Source organism: Anomaloglossus baeobatrachus, chromosome 4 (assembly GCF_048569485.1).
Source record: "Anomaloglossus baeobatrachus isolate aAnoBae1 chromosome 4, aAnoBae1.hap1, whole genome shotgun sequence".
Taxonomy (NCBI): Eukaryota; Metazoa; Chordata; class Amphibia; order Anura; family Aromobatidae; genus Anomaloglossus; species Anomaloglossus baeobatrachus.
In genome coordinates, this window is record NC_134356.1 from 46,940,508 (window position 1) to 46,955,681 (window position 15,174).

Sequence of the window (15,174 nt, forward strand, 5' to 3'; positions counted from 1 at the left end):
ACAGCCAATCAACCAACACTGATTGGCTGCAGTGGTTATGATCTGGTTGAGTCAAAAGAAGCTGTTTTAACACTGATACAGTAAGGAAGAGTGGTGGAGGTCCAGTAGGTTAGTATGTGTTTTTTTTAGTTCTGGCACCGACCATGGACTTATTTTTAAACAGATCAAATGCAGTGGACAAACCATTCACAGCAGGTCTGGCGTCACTCAGCCCTGATCCAGATGCCACAGAGACTATCAACAAAATGCCAGTCAGAAATAGTCTTGTATAAGGTCTCATATACAGTACCTTGCAAAAGTATTCGGCCCCCTTGAATTTTTCAACCTTTTCCCACATTTCAGGCTTCAAACATAAAGATAAAAATTTTAATGTTCTGGTGAAGAATCAACAACAAGTGGACACAATTGTGAAGTTGAACAATATTTATTGCTTATTTTAAACTTTTGTTAAAAAGAACAAACTGAAAATTGGGGCGTGCAATATTATTCATCCCCTTTACTTTCAGTGAAGCAAACTCACTCCAGAAGTTCATTGAGGATCTCTGAATGGTCCAATGTTGTCCTAAATGACTGATGATGATAAATATAAGCCCCTGTGTGTAATGAAGTCTCCGTATAAATGTACCTGGTCTGTGATAGTCTCAGTGTGCTGTTTAAAGCACAGAAAGCATCATGAAGACCAAGGAACACAACAGGCAGGTCCGTGATACTGTTGTGGAGAAGTTTAAAGCTGGATTTGGCTACAAAAAGGTTTCCACAACTTTAAACATCCCAAGAAGCAGTGTGCAAGCGATTGTGCCGCCCCGTAGCAGCAGCCGGGCTGCTCGGATCCGGATCTGCGGCGTGGCTCGAGGGGTCTCCGGACCCGGGGGGTCTCGCGGACACTTCGAATAAAAAGGGGATTGGTTGTATGTGGGATTTTCTACATAATCCGTGATGCCACCCACGGTGTGTGGTAAGATGGGGTACCACCGCTGCTATTAAGGGGGCACCCTGGGATGCTGGGATGGCAGCTAGTTGTTTTTAACCCTCCGTGCTGAGGATGGTGGCTGCAGGGGCTGACGCGCCCGGTTGAACCGGGGGATGTTAGTGTACTCCAGTCAAAGAAATCACACAAGTCCAGTGGTAAACCAAGGTGCCAGTGGCCGGCCGCCGCGGCCGGGTGTATTCTGGTCCCTCACCCGGGGTGATGGTCTGTGTCACTTTCCTCTGCACTGTTTGATTTTCTCTGGACTTCTCGGTGTGGAACACGGGAGTCCGCTCCCAGAACTATGGGTGGGAGCCTTGCCCGCAGACGCTGACCCGTGGGCTCTAAAGGGGCCCTGGCTGATGCCCTATTCCCCGCGGTGGGCTGCCGGTCTGCTTTTTGGGACTTTGGGTGGGACAGGACCTATAATTCTGTCCTCAACTGGTGAATTAACAAAGCCGGTGGTTCCGGTCCTTGCTTTAGGGTCCAGGTACCCCCTCTGTGCACGGTTTCCGGGTCGGTTCTCCGGTGTCGGTACCGGCGGGCTCCTACCCTGTCCCGGTCCACCTCGGATCTCCGGCAGCCGTCTTCCCGTCTTCTGACAGACACTGACCACCGTCTGCCACTTAGCCAGCATGCCAGGGCTTCAACCCCGACGCCTTTCCTTTCTGACTTCCACTTCAACTTTCTCCTCTCCTACTTCCTATTCCACACGCTCTGCTCAACTCCGACTTCAACTCAGAACTCAAACTCGAACACTGTTCCTTTTCCCACCCCTGGATTCTCTAGACCCCTAGGTGGGCGTTTTCCTTCCGCCTGGTCCCGCCCACTGGTGTGCCTTTCCTACCCTGGGGGGGTGACTAGGGTTTTGTCGGCTTGGTGTAACCTTTTGAGGGAAGGTGTTATGTGAGGGCCTAATTTGTGTGTGACCACCTGGCGGCGCCAGGGCGTCGCACGATCATATTGAAATGGAAGGAGTATCATACCACTGCAAATCTACCAAGGCCCAGCCGTCCCTCAAAAATGTTATCTCACACAAGGAAAAGACTGATCAGAGATGCAGCCAAGAGGCCCATTATCCCTCTGGATGAACTGCAGAGATCTACAACTGAGGTGGGAGAGTCTGTCCATAGGACAACAACCAGTCGTACACTGCACAAATCTGGCCTTTATGGAAGAGTGGCAAGAAGAAAGCCATTTCTTAAAGATATCCATAAAAAGTGTTGTTTAAAGTTTGCCACAAGCCACCTGGGAGACACACCAAAGTGGAAGAAGGTGCTCTGGCCAGATGAAACAAAAAAAAAAATCGAACTTTTTGGGTACAATGCCAAATGATATGTTTGGCATAAAAGCAACACAGCTCATCACACTGAACACACCATCCCCACTGTCAAACATGGTGGTGGCAGCATCATGGTTTGGGCCTGCTTTTCTTCAGCAGGGACAAGGAAGATGGTTAAAATTGATGGGAAGATGGATGGAGCCAAATACAGGACCATTCTTGAAGAAAACCTGTTGGAGTCTGCAAAAGACCTGAAACTGATACAGAGATTTGTCTTCCATCAAGACAATGATCTCAAACATAAAACAAAATCTACAATGGAATGGTTCACAAATAAACGTATCAAGGTGTTAGAATGGCCAAGTCACAGTCCAGACCTGAACCCAATCGAGAATCTGTGGAAAGAGCTGAAAACTGCTGTTCACAAACGCTCTCCATCCAACCTCACTCAGCTCCAGCTGTATACAAAGGAAGAATGGGCGAGAATTTCAGTCTCTCCATGTGCAAAACTGATAGACACATAGCCCAAGCGACTGCAGCTGTAATCGCCGCAAAAGGTGGCGCTACAAAGTATTAACTTAAAGGGGATGAATAATATTGCACGCCCCAATTTTCAGTTTATTATTTTTTATAAAAGTTTAAAATAAGCAATACATTTCATTCACCTTCACAATTGTGTCCACTTGTTGATTCTTCCCCAGAACATTAACATTTTTATCTTTATGTTTGATGCCTGAAATGTGGGAAAAGGTTGAAAAATTCAAAGGGGCCGAATACTTTCGCAAGGCACTGTATAGTTATAATAATTCAGATGCCACAGAGACTATCAAAACAATGGCAGTCACAGATGCCTTTATACAAGGCCTCAGACATAGTGACATAGATTTAGAAGGCACAGAGACTACAAACAAATGCCAGTCACAGACGTCTTAATACAAGGTTTTAGACATAGTGAATACCAAAGAGAGCCAGTCACACAGGTCCCTTTATACAAGGCCTCAGAGATAGTGAATATATGCCCTTATACAAGGCCTCAGAGATAGTGAATATATGCCCTTTTACAAGGCCTCAGAGATAGTGAATATATGTCCTTATACAAGGCTTCAGAGATAGTGAATATATGCCCTTTTACAGGGCCTCAGCGATAGTGAATATATGCTCTTTTACAAGGCTTCAGAGATAGTGAATATATGTCCTTATACAAGGCCTCAGAGATAGTGAATATATGCCCTTATACAAGGCCTCAGAGATAGTGAATATATGTCCTTATACAAGGCCTCAGAGATAGTGAATATATGCCCTTATACAAGGCCTCAGAGATAGTGAATATATGCCCTTATACAAGGCCTCAGAGATAGTGAATATATGCCCTTATACAAGGCCTCAGAGATAGTGAATATATGCCCTTATACAAGGCCACAGAGATAGTGAATATATGCCCTTATACAAGGCCTCAGAGATAGTGAATATATGCCCTTATACAAGGCCACAGAGATAGTGAATATATGTCCTTATACAAGGCCACAGAGATAGTGAATATATGCCCTTTTACAAGGCCTCAGAGATAGTGAATATATGCCCTTATACAAGGCCACAGAGATAGTGAATATATGCCCTTATACAAGGCCACAGAGATAGTGAATATATGCCCTTATACAAGGCCTCAGCGATAGTGAAATTGATCCAGATACCAGAGACTTCCCCTAATTGCCAGCCATAGATGCCATTATACAGGGCCTTAGAAATAGCGACAAAGATTCAGATTCCACCAATGTCGGACTGGCCTGACAGAGCACCGGGCAATCTTCCGGTGGGCCCTTCACCTTGCTTCTGTATGTTTGGAGCAGAGACACTTTGGCTAATGTCCCTGGATCATCATTTCTGTTAGTACTGGCATCTACATTGAGTTCTGAAGTACAATCTTACTAAAAATCCCAGTGCCACCTTAATACCTCATTCCTTCCTTCCTTCACCCTCACAAACTTTTGCCTTCTTTGCTTGATTTTGTTTTGTGTATATCTATTGGGTATATGTGTGTTTTTTTGTGTACATGTGTGAGTACTCCTGCTCACGTATAACATGTGTATAGCTGTCAGCGTGTGTAATGAGGGGCCAACATTCAGTAAGGGGTGATATGGAAGGTGGGGGAGGGAGCCCCCAATCAGTTATGGGTGACTGGGCACCGCCATCTCACATCTGTATTATGCTTTACTGAATGAGGGGCCCTTCCCTCACACTGACAGCTATGCAGATGTCGCGGGCGGAGGGGTCGGGAACGCCGTTCGCCTGGGGGTTCGCTGGCGCTCGGGTCCGGTGCTTCTGCTCCTCGGTGGCTCGAGCACGGGGCCGGACCCGGGGACTTGAGCAGCGCCTCCTCGCCCACGAGTGAAAAGGGGAGGTTTGGTGGTGGGATGTCAGTTGTGACGCCACCCACGGGTTGTGGTGATGGTGGGCACCACTGCTGCTGGTGACGGGGGATCCCGGGAGCGATGGCGGAGAGCAGCTAAGGTGTTGACCCCTCCATGGGTAGGGGCTGTTGGTCCCGGGGCCCCGGTTGGGGTGAGGTGCAGGTGCCGATGCGGAGAGGCAGTGTAGACGCGGGTGAGACGTTGCGGTGCAGCGCGGTGCCGGATGGCACTGGTGTACTCACTCACGTAGACAAGAACAGAGTCTCTGGTAAACCAAATGGCTGGATGGACGGGGCCCACAGTCGGCTGCGGTGACTTCACTCTCCCCGGACGGGTTGATGGTGGCTGTCTTTCCCTGCACCTATGTGTAATTGTTTGAATCCTATGGATTCCCACGGGTAGTCCGCTCCCCGGCTTGTTCGTGTCGGGAGAGCCCGTTTTGCCCGCAGGCGCTGACCCTTGGATCTCTGGCCGTTGGCGGTGGCTCTCATCCGGACAGGTCGAGCTGTTGGCTTCTGACAGGACTTGGTTGGGAATGAACCCCTGAGGTCCAGACCGCAATCAGAGAATTTGACCTTTACGGAGGCTTCCGAGCCTAGTCGGGGTCTGAGTACCCTGCCTTGGTGCTTGGCTTCAATCTGCTCCCCGGTTCGGTACCGGCGGGCCACCGCCCGACCCCGGTCCTACGGTTCCGCCGACCTCCACCAACTCCAGCAGACGGCCACCATCGTCTGCTGACCTTGCTGATTGTGCCTGGGCTCCGACCCAGACACACACAGACTTTCCTCCTCTCACTCCCACCTCTCCACTTCAACTCCAAAACTCAACTGACTACTTTTCCCACCTCCAGGCCTGTGAACTCCTCGGTGGGTGGGGCAAACCGCCTGGCTCCGCCCCATCTGGTGTGGACATCAGACCCTGGAGGGAGCCAACAAGGGTTTTGTTTGACGGGTGTTCCTGACCGGGGGAGGGGGTGTGTGTGTATATGGTGTTGTTCTGTGACCCCTAGGGTCCAGGGCGTCACACAGACACTGTACATAAGTATAGGCATTCATACTCAGTATACACACGTTCACACTCACACTTACTGACAGCTTTTGGGTTGAGCTTTGGGCCCTTAATCAGTTAGCACCTTATATGTCATATAGAAATAAAAATTTTCATAAATAGTCTGTAGAAGTGGAGAGTTAGAGAAAGTTCTCATTCGATATTAATAAAGCCATAACCCCCTAACATCCCCCATCTCCACCAATAAGGGCTCTTTCACATATCAGATTTTTTGGTACGTGTGCTATCCATTATTTTTACTGATATATTACGGACCTGTTACATTGAATATGCTTTTTAACCTGTCTTTCTTTGGGAGAAACCCCTCCCCCCCGAGATATATCCTACTTTGCCAATAACCGTACCTATTAAATGCAAAGGGTTAAATCCACTGAGAAAACCATCACGAGGAATTGATGTAAAGTGGAATTTCCACATTGAACTTTTAAGATGCTGTATGCGATGGAAATTTAGCGCTTGCCCTGTAATCACTTGTAAATGCTGATTCCATGTATAGTTCACCATGAGGTAACAACATATTCAGATACCACAGAGGCTTCCTCTAAAGTGCCAGTCATAGATGTCCTTATACAAGGTGTCAGAGATATCAACATAGATTCAGATACCACAGAGGCTTCCACTAAAGTGCCAGTCATTGATGTCCTTATACAAGGTCTCAGAGGTATCAACATAAATTCAGATACCATAGAGACTTCCACTAAAGTGCCAGTCATAAATGTTCTAATACAAAGTCTCAGAGGTACAAATTCAGATACCACAGAGGCTTCCACTAAAGTGCCAGTCATAGATGTCCTTATAGAAGTCCTCTGAGGTATTGACAGATTCAGATACCACAGAGACTTCCACTAAAGTGCCAGTCATTGATGTCCTTATACAAGGTCTCAGAGGTATCAACATAGATTCAGATACCACAGAGGCTTCCACTAAAGTGCCAGTCATAAATGTTCTAATACAAGGTCTCAGAGGTACAAATTCAGATACCACAGAGGCTTCCACTAAAGTGCCAGTCATAGATATCCTTATACAAGGTTTCAGAGATATCAACATAGATTCAGATACCACAGAGACCTCCACTAAAGTGCCAGTCATAGATGTCCTTATAGAAGTCCTCTTAGGTATCGACAGTTTCAGAGACCACAGAGACTTCCACTAAAGTGCCAGTCATAGATGTCCTTATACAAGTCCTCCGAGGTATTGACAGATTCAGATACCACAGAGACTTCCACTAAAGTGTCAGTCATAGATATCCTCCTTATACAAGGCTCCGAGGTATCGACAGATTCAGATACCACAGAGACTTCCACTAAAGTGCCAGTCATAAATTTCCTTATAGAAGGTCTGAGATATCAAAATAGATTCAGATACCACAGAGTCTACACAGACTCACAGAAGACCTTAGAAATAATCTTCAGAGTGCCTGTCACAGAGGCGCCCCTCAGGCTGTTTGACCCAATGCCCATAATTCCACAGAAACCCTTCATAGCACAGCCCATCCGTATTCTGCTGGACTTCTTCAGGAGGGTTATCACATATGATATGGCGCTAGAGGTTGAGGGGATTATAGACACATACAGTATCTTCACTACTTCCTCCAACAAGAAGCTCGTTAGTCGTTACATCAAAAATCCACCAAATCAATGGCTCTCCTTGCTGTGAATAGTTTTCTCTTGTTTATGAGGCCTCCATATTGCCACCAGTCACTTATTCCTTGAAATAATATGTCAAATAAGGAGTGAATGATAAGATTTGAATTAAGAGAACCCTTTTAAAATTGTCATTTTATCGGAGATGTCGCCGTTATGGGAATTCAATCACGCTGACAGCCCGCTTTACAAACCTCCATCTCTCTGTGTAATTTAAGAGAACTTGAAGTAGACTCTCTAGGGTTTAAGAAAAAAAAAACCTCCGCTCCTTCTACAAGGAATTACGATGTTGCTTCAGTTACAGGAACATCGTACGCCAGATAACTATTTTGTTCTAAGTTGCCCGTTGTTACCATGGCTACAAGTCAGAAAGGCTTTGGCCACTATACTCACATTTTGTATTTTTGTGGGATTTAGCAGCCAAATATGAGTAAATCTAGAGGATCACTGTTTTAATGAAAATTATTAGCTAGCTGGAATATTTCAATGTCTTTAGTGATCATTGTTTAGATTTTTTTTCAAGAAAATTACTGAAATGAATGGAAACCGCATTCGGAAGACGACCGGACTCCCAGGTCGCTGCTGGGAACTAACTAACTAAATAAATAATTAAAAAAAAATGATGTGGGATTCCCCTGCCATTTTTGATAAGCATCCAAAGTAAAGCATACAGCTGGGGGCTGTTATTTTTGGTGTGGGAAGGTCAATAAATATTGGCCCCTTCTCAGGATAAAATACCAGCCCGCATCCACCCCAGAATTGGCGCATCACTTTAGATGCATCAATTCTGTCGCTTTGCTCGACTCTTCGGTATGGTGGAAATCAGGGTAGTATTTTTGGGGGAAGATGTCAACTGCAGGCTGGTATTTGTAGGCTGGGAAAGGGCCAATATCCATGGGCCTTCCCAGCCTGATAATATGAGCCCTTAGCTCTCTGCTTTACCTTGGCTGGTTATCAAAAATAATGTGATGCTCCAATTCTGAGGTGGCTGTGGGCTGATATTTTTAGGCTGGGAAGGGACTAAATAACAATGGGCCATCCCAGCCTGATAATATCAGCCCCCAGCTGTCTGCTTTACCTTGGCTGGTTATCAAGAATAATGTGATGCACCAATTCTGAGGTGGCTGAGGGCTGATATTTTTAGGCTGGGAAGGGACTAAATAACCATGGGCCGTCCCAGCCTGATAATATCATCCCCCAGCTGTCTGCTTTACCATGGCTAGTTAGCAAGAATAATGTGATGCGCCAATGCTGAGGTGGCTGAGGGCTGATATTTTTAGGTTGGGAAGGGGCTAAATATCCATGGGCCTTCTCAGACTGATAATACCAGCCTGTAGCTGGCTGCAAAAATAGGGAGGACCCCACATAATTTTTTAAATTATTAGGTTAAACGGGGCTAAAACCACCCCTTAGTGACATATGAAGGGGGTGTACAAATTCTGCTCTAATCTAAGCTCTCCCTCCTATATCAACTCTCCCTAAACTGCTTCCACAGGATAGTGGGCCGACTATCGCGTCCCCAGGTCTCATATAAGGCCTGATGACGAGATGTGGCCACCAATCACAGTAATGCCAGTAACCAACATGGCTACGGCATTACCGTGTGTGGTAAGCAAACCCCACATGTTGGTTGGCTGTCTAACAGCTGCATGGTGTGAGGACTCGAGTAGCACCCACAATACTTGGTTGAATAACGAGCGTGTGAGAGCACCCCAATGCTCTATAGAGTATCAAGCAGTGGCAAGTGCACTCGCTCATCACTAAGGGGTACTTCTCACATAGCGAGATCGCTAGCGAGATCGCTGCTGAGTCACGGTTTTTGTGACGCACCAGTGACCTCATTAGCGATCTCGCTGTGTGTGACACTGAGCAGCGATCTGGCCCCTGCTGTGAGATCGCTGCTCGTTACACACAGTGCTGGTTCATTTTTTTGACGTTCCTCTCCCGCTGTGAAGCACAAATTGCTGTGTGTGACAGCGAGAGAGCAACAATCTGAATGTGCAGAGAGCAGGGAGCCGGCTTCTGAAAGCCTGCAGTAAGCTGTAACCAAGGTAAATATCGGGTAACCAAGCAAAGTGCTTTGCTTGGTTACCCGATATTTACCTTGGTTACTAGCGTCCACCGCTCTCAGGCTGCCAGTGCCGGCTCCCTGCTCCCTGCACACGTAGCCGGAGTACACATCAGGTAAATAAGCAAAGCGGTTTGCTTATTAACCCGATGTGTACTCTCGCTACGAGTGCAAGGAACCAGCGCTAAGCGGTGTGCGCTGGTGACCAAGGTAAATATCGGGTAACCAAGTGCTTGGTTACCCAATATTTACCTTAGTTACCAAGCACAGCATCGCTTCCAAGCGTCGCTGCTGACTGGAGGCTGGTCACTGGTCGCTGGTGAGATCTGCCTGATTGACAGCTTACCAGCGACCATGTAGCGACGCACCAGCGATCCTGACCAGGTCAGATCGTTGGTGGGATCGCTGGAGCGTCGCTAAAGTGTGATGGTACCCTAAGGATCACAGAAGAAAAAGAAAAAACTGTTCCAGAATGAATGGGGAACCAGCAATTGGGTGAAGTACTCTGTTTAAATTACAAAAATGGAGTGAAAAGTCGTCTTTAATTTTCTCTAAACTAGTACATTAGGGCAAATGTATTCATACTCTTATTAAAGGGATTGTCTACTAATACGACAACCCCTTCTCTATCAGAGCGTTTGACCCCATGAAAATAAAAACTCTTGGTTTGTTTACTTTATGTTAGATTGTGCCATTAATAAATCTGACTAGTTTTCCAATTCATCTATGCCCCCTTTTCTCAACAACCGAGGGATAAACAGTGTCTAAGTCCATAAATGTGGCACGTGGAATGGACGCCAGTTTTTTGGCCCATTTTACATCTAGGTTGCGTCTGTTATCGCAGCTCAGCTCGATTAAAGTGAATGGAGATGACTTGCAATACCACGCATAGCCTGTGGACAGAGGTGGTGCTGTTTCATGGTTAATCCGAACAATCCCTTTAGCAGTTTTTGAAAGGCTGATCATGACACTAAGCATTTTAAATATATTAATAAAAACGTACCTAAAACGCGCAATCTGTCCGCTCCAACAACCACTTCCTTGTCATTTGCTGAAAAAAGTAGCTTTCCTTTATTTGACACTACCTCCAGATTATTCCCTCGTGCCCGAATACCGTCAGATGCTGCGTAGAAAAACAAAAGTAGAGATAGTTATTTATTATTCACTACACATTTTTTTCCATTAATAGTACAGATGGAAAGAAGAAACTTTGTAATATATCTTATCAGATAAATATTCTTCTTTCTCCATTTAGCAGACATTGTTTTGTTTCCTGCAATAACCATTCATGTTCAAAGACTGCTCAAATCTGTCTACAAATCTGTATGCAGTACCTATAAAGGCCTATGGCGAATGGAGGAAGAGAAGCTGGCAGGAGAAAAATGCAGAGCACACAGAGAAAATGCTGATGCTTCTTAGGCCTCCTTCACTAGATCGCTTGTACAGCTATTTAGCAGAATTAATAAATAATTTAAGAAAAAAAAATGATGTGGGGTCCCCGCTAATTTTCAGATCCAGCACAGGTACAGCAGCAGCTGCAGGTTGCAACCCACAGCTGTCGGCTGTACCTTGGCTGGCTTTGACAAATGGAGGGGATCCCATCCTGATTTTTTCTAATTCTTGAAGAAATAATTTTAAAAAATGGCTTAGGGTTCTCCCCATTTTTTCAAAACCAGCCAAGGTACAGCAGACAACTGGGTGCTGATATTATTAGGGTGTGAAGGGCAATGGTTATTTTTCCTTTCCCAGCCTAAAAATAGCAGCCCGCAGCCGCCTCAGAAGTGGTGCATCTATTAGATGCGCCAAATCTGAGCCTGAACCCGACTCTTCCCATTGCCCTGGTGCGGTGGCAAACAGGGTAATATATGGGGTTGATACCAGCTGTGAATTGATAGCTGGCATCAAGCCCAGGTATTAGTAATTGGTTGGCGTCTAGCAGACTAGCCCCATTACTAACCCAGTAGTTGGAAATAGAAAAAAAAAATATTTGAACAAACACCCCCCGACTACAGCCCTCGTTTATCACTTTATTTAAAATGTTAGCGTAAAATAGATCCATCCATCTATGTATCTATGTATCTATCTATCTATCTATCTATCTATCCATCCATCTATCTATTCCATTTATCTATCTATTTTTCTATCTATTCCATCTATCTATCATTATCTATCTATCTATCTATCTATCTTTCTATCTAACAGCTGGTATCAGACACTGACCATTCAGACAATGATGACCTATCCTCCTAAGTATAAGCCATCAATGTAAAAGTAGCAGAAAACCTCTTTAAAGGGATATGTTCTATAATAAGTGATGTTAGAACTGTAAGGGGTACTTTGCACGCTGCGACATCGCTACTGCGATATCGTCAGGGTCAAATCGAAAGTGACGCACATCCGGCACCAGTAACGACGTTGCAATGTGTAAAGCCTAGATGCGCCGATAAACGATCGCAAAGGCGTCGAAAATCGGTGATCTGTGTAGCGTCAGTCATTTTCATAATGTCGCACCAATAGGAGATACGATGTTGTTCCTCGTTCCTGCGGCAGCATACATCGCTGTGTGTGAAGCCGCAGGAGCGAGGAACATCTCCTACCTGCCTCCACTGGCTATGCGGAAGGAAGGAGGTGGGCGGGATGTTTACGTCCCGCTCATTTACACCCCTCCGCTTCTATTGGCCGCCTGCCGTGTGACGTCGCTGTGACGCCGGGGGCGGGGACTATCGCGCTCGGCATTGCTAGCCGATGCTAGCGATGTCGCAACGTGCAAAGTACCCCTAAGGGTCTGACAGAAACACTGATCCCTCACAACTAATTAGATTCACCACTAGTCTATACAAAGTTATTCCTATCACTCGAGTGTGTAGGCTGGTGGGAAAAGGAAGAAGGAGCAGAATGAGAGAGAAGGGTAAAGAGACGCTGCACAGTACTGCTGTGTAATATCATTCATGCCACTGCTGTTCCCAAACATGTCAGGATCTTGGTACATTTCTGTGTGCTGACACTGCTGGCACCGAGAACAGTTTGTGTCGGACCCTGGCCGATCAGACATTGATGACCTATTCTAAGGATAGGCCATCAAAGTAAAAGTTGTGGACAACCCCTTTAAAATGGATATGGTCTAGAGTAAGTGACATGTTAGAACCGTAGGGGTCTGACATTCACCGTTTACTAAGAAAGCAACACTGGTCCTTCAAAACTAATTAGATTCACCACTGGTCTATACAAGCTTATTCCTATCACTAGAGTGTATATGGAGGTGGGTGAAGGAGGAAGGAGCAGAATGAGTGAGAAGGGTAAAGAGACGCTGCACAGCACTGCTGTATAATATCATTCATGCCCAGGGGCGTAACTACCGCGGTCGCAGCGGTCGCCATTGCGACCGGGCCCGGGAGGTTAGGGGCCCGGCGGCCGCCCGGCAGATCAGCAGCCATCTCCTTTAAGAGAGAGAGAGGAGCTGCGCTGATCTGTCACAGACCACGCGGCCGCTATATGACCCGGTGCCGCCGCCGACACCGGGCCCCCCTGCCTGGTGTCAGCGGCGGCATCGGGGCCCCCTGCCTGGTGTTAGCGGCTGCGGCGACTCCCCCGTCACCGCGCACAGTAATGATGAAGCATAGCGCGGCCGGTGCCGCATCACCATTCTCCCTCTGTGCCTGCGCGGTGACGTCACTTCCGTGCGACTGCTGTGCTGAGTGCACAGAGCACAGGATGGGAGGACGCCGACCGGAGCACCGGGAGAATGAGGAGAGGGGAGGACAAGAAGCGGTGGAAGAGGAAAGCGGTGAGGACAGCAGCGGTGGAACGAGGAGACGTGAAGACAGAGCAGCGGTGGAAAGAAGAGAGAGGGTGAGTACTTGTTGTGTGTTTTTTTTTTAAAAATAAATTAGTGAGTACACAGTGGCCAGAGGCTTGGAAAAGCTGCCTTATTATACATGGAGGCCTGGGGAGGCTGCATTATTATACATGGAGACCTGGGGAGGCTGTATTATTATACATGGAGGCCTGGAGATGCTACGTTATTACACATGGAGGCCTAGGGAGGCTGCATTATTATACATGGAGGCCTGGAGAGGCTGTATTATTATACATGGAGGCCTGGAGAGGCTGCATGATTATACATGGAGGCCTGGAGAGGCTGCATTATTATACATGGAGGCCTGGGGTGGCTGGCTGGTATATTATACATGGAGGCCTGGGGAGGCTGGCTGCTATATTATACATGGAGGCCTAGGGAGGCTGGCTGGTATATTATACATGGAGGCCTAGGGAGGCTGGCTGCTATTTTATACATGGAGGACTGGGGAGGCTGGCTGCATTATTATACATGGAGGCCTGGAGAGGCTGGCTGCTACATTATAAATGAAGGACACATTATACATGGAATATAGGGGTGCATTATGCATGGAGGAGTATGGGGCTGCATAATACAATATGAAGTTTTATGGGGCTGCATTGTAATACATATAGGACTATGGGGGCTACATCATAATATATGGAGGATGATGGGGCCTACCTTATACATGGACTATGGGGTGCATTATAAAACATGGAGGACTATGTGGTGCAGTATAATATATGGAGAACTATGGGGTGAATTATAATACATGGAGGACTATGGGAAATTCATGATAATAATTGAAGGGCTACTTTATACATGGAGGATTATGGGGTGCATTATAATATATGGAGGACTGTGTGGTGCAGTATTATATATTGAGTACTATGGGGTGAATTATAATGCATGGAGGACTATGGAGCTGCATTCTAATATATGAAGGGTTATGTGGGACCCTTTATACTATTTGGAAGGCTATGTGGGGGCCATTATAGTATTTGGAGAACTATATACAAGGGGGGACAAAGATACAATCAGGGGATGGGAATGTTTTGTGGCGAGGGATAAATACTCTTTCCCTCAGCACCCAGCTTTCCAATGCTCTGCTATACATATTCTCTCAGCACCCAGCTTTCCCATGCTCTGCTATACATCTTCTCTCAGCACCCAGCTTTCCCATGCTCTGATATGGGAAAGTTGGGTGCTGAGGGAATGATGTATAGCAGAGCATGGGGAAGCTGGGTGCCGAGGACAAGATGGATATCAGAACATAGGAAAGCTGGGTGCTGAGGGTAAGAGCCAAGTGTCAGCGTCATTATGCTGTACCCGAGTGTCAGTGTCATTATCCCGTACCCCAAGTGTCGGTGTACGTGGAGGGGGGGCCCAGGTCTGAACTTTGTACCGGGGCCCATCAAACTCTAGTTACGCCACTGTTCATGCAGCTGCTGTTTCTGAACATGTCAGAATCTCACTATGTCTCTGTGTGCAGTGTACGGGAGGCATTATCTGGTCACCACCCACTAGCTCAGAGACAACTGAAAATTAGAGTCAGAGCCTACAGAGGAGAAAACTAGAGAACAATTGAACATACAAGTCATATTATGGTCGTCTACGCACATTCTACAAATTCTTCTTAAAAGTGTTAAATCTCTCAGAGGGTGCTCTTTCCCACTGCTCCACCTATTTGAACTTGAGATAAAAAAAAATAGGACAAAATCCCTTTAATTCTCCAGTGAACAGTACCTTGAATTTATTGTATTAGCTGCAGGATCTTTAGAACAAAGATCTACCGCTCGGAAACCTTTCTCTATTATTATAAAAGGTTACCGGTATTAAAAATCTGAAAAATTATTACTGTAAAAAACGAGAATACTGAATACCGGTTCGGGTTAGGAACAAA

The 15,174-nt window shown here is 46.3% G+C and overlaps 1 protein-coding gene across 3 annotated transcripts in view; it reads right to left on the bottom strand.

Moving 5' to 3' along the window:
- SGCD (sarcoglycan delta) overlaps positions 1-15,174 on the bottom strand; it is a 1,008,723-nt gene that overhangs the window by 144,311 nt on the left and 849,238 nt on the right. For all 3 annotated transcript variants that reach the window (XM_075344301.1, XM_075344302.1, XM_075344303.1), the window contains one exon: positions 10,440-10,559. In XM_075344301.1, the coding sequence (XP_075200416.1) occupies positions 10,440-10,559 (120 nt within the window). The remainder of the gene's footprint in view (positions 1-10,439; positions 10,560-15,174) is intronic.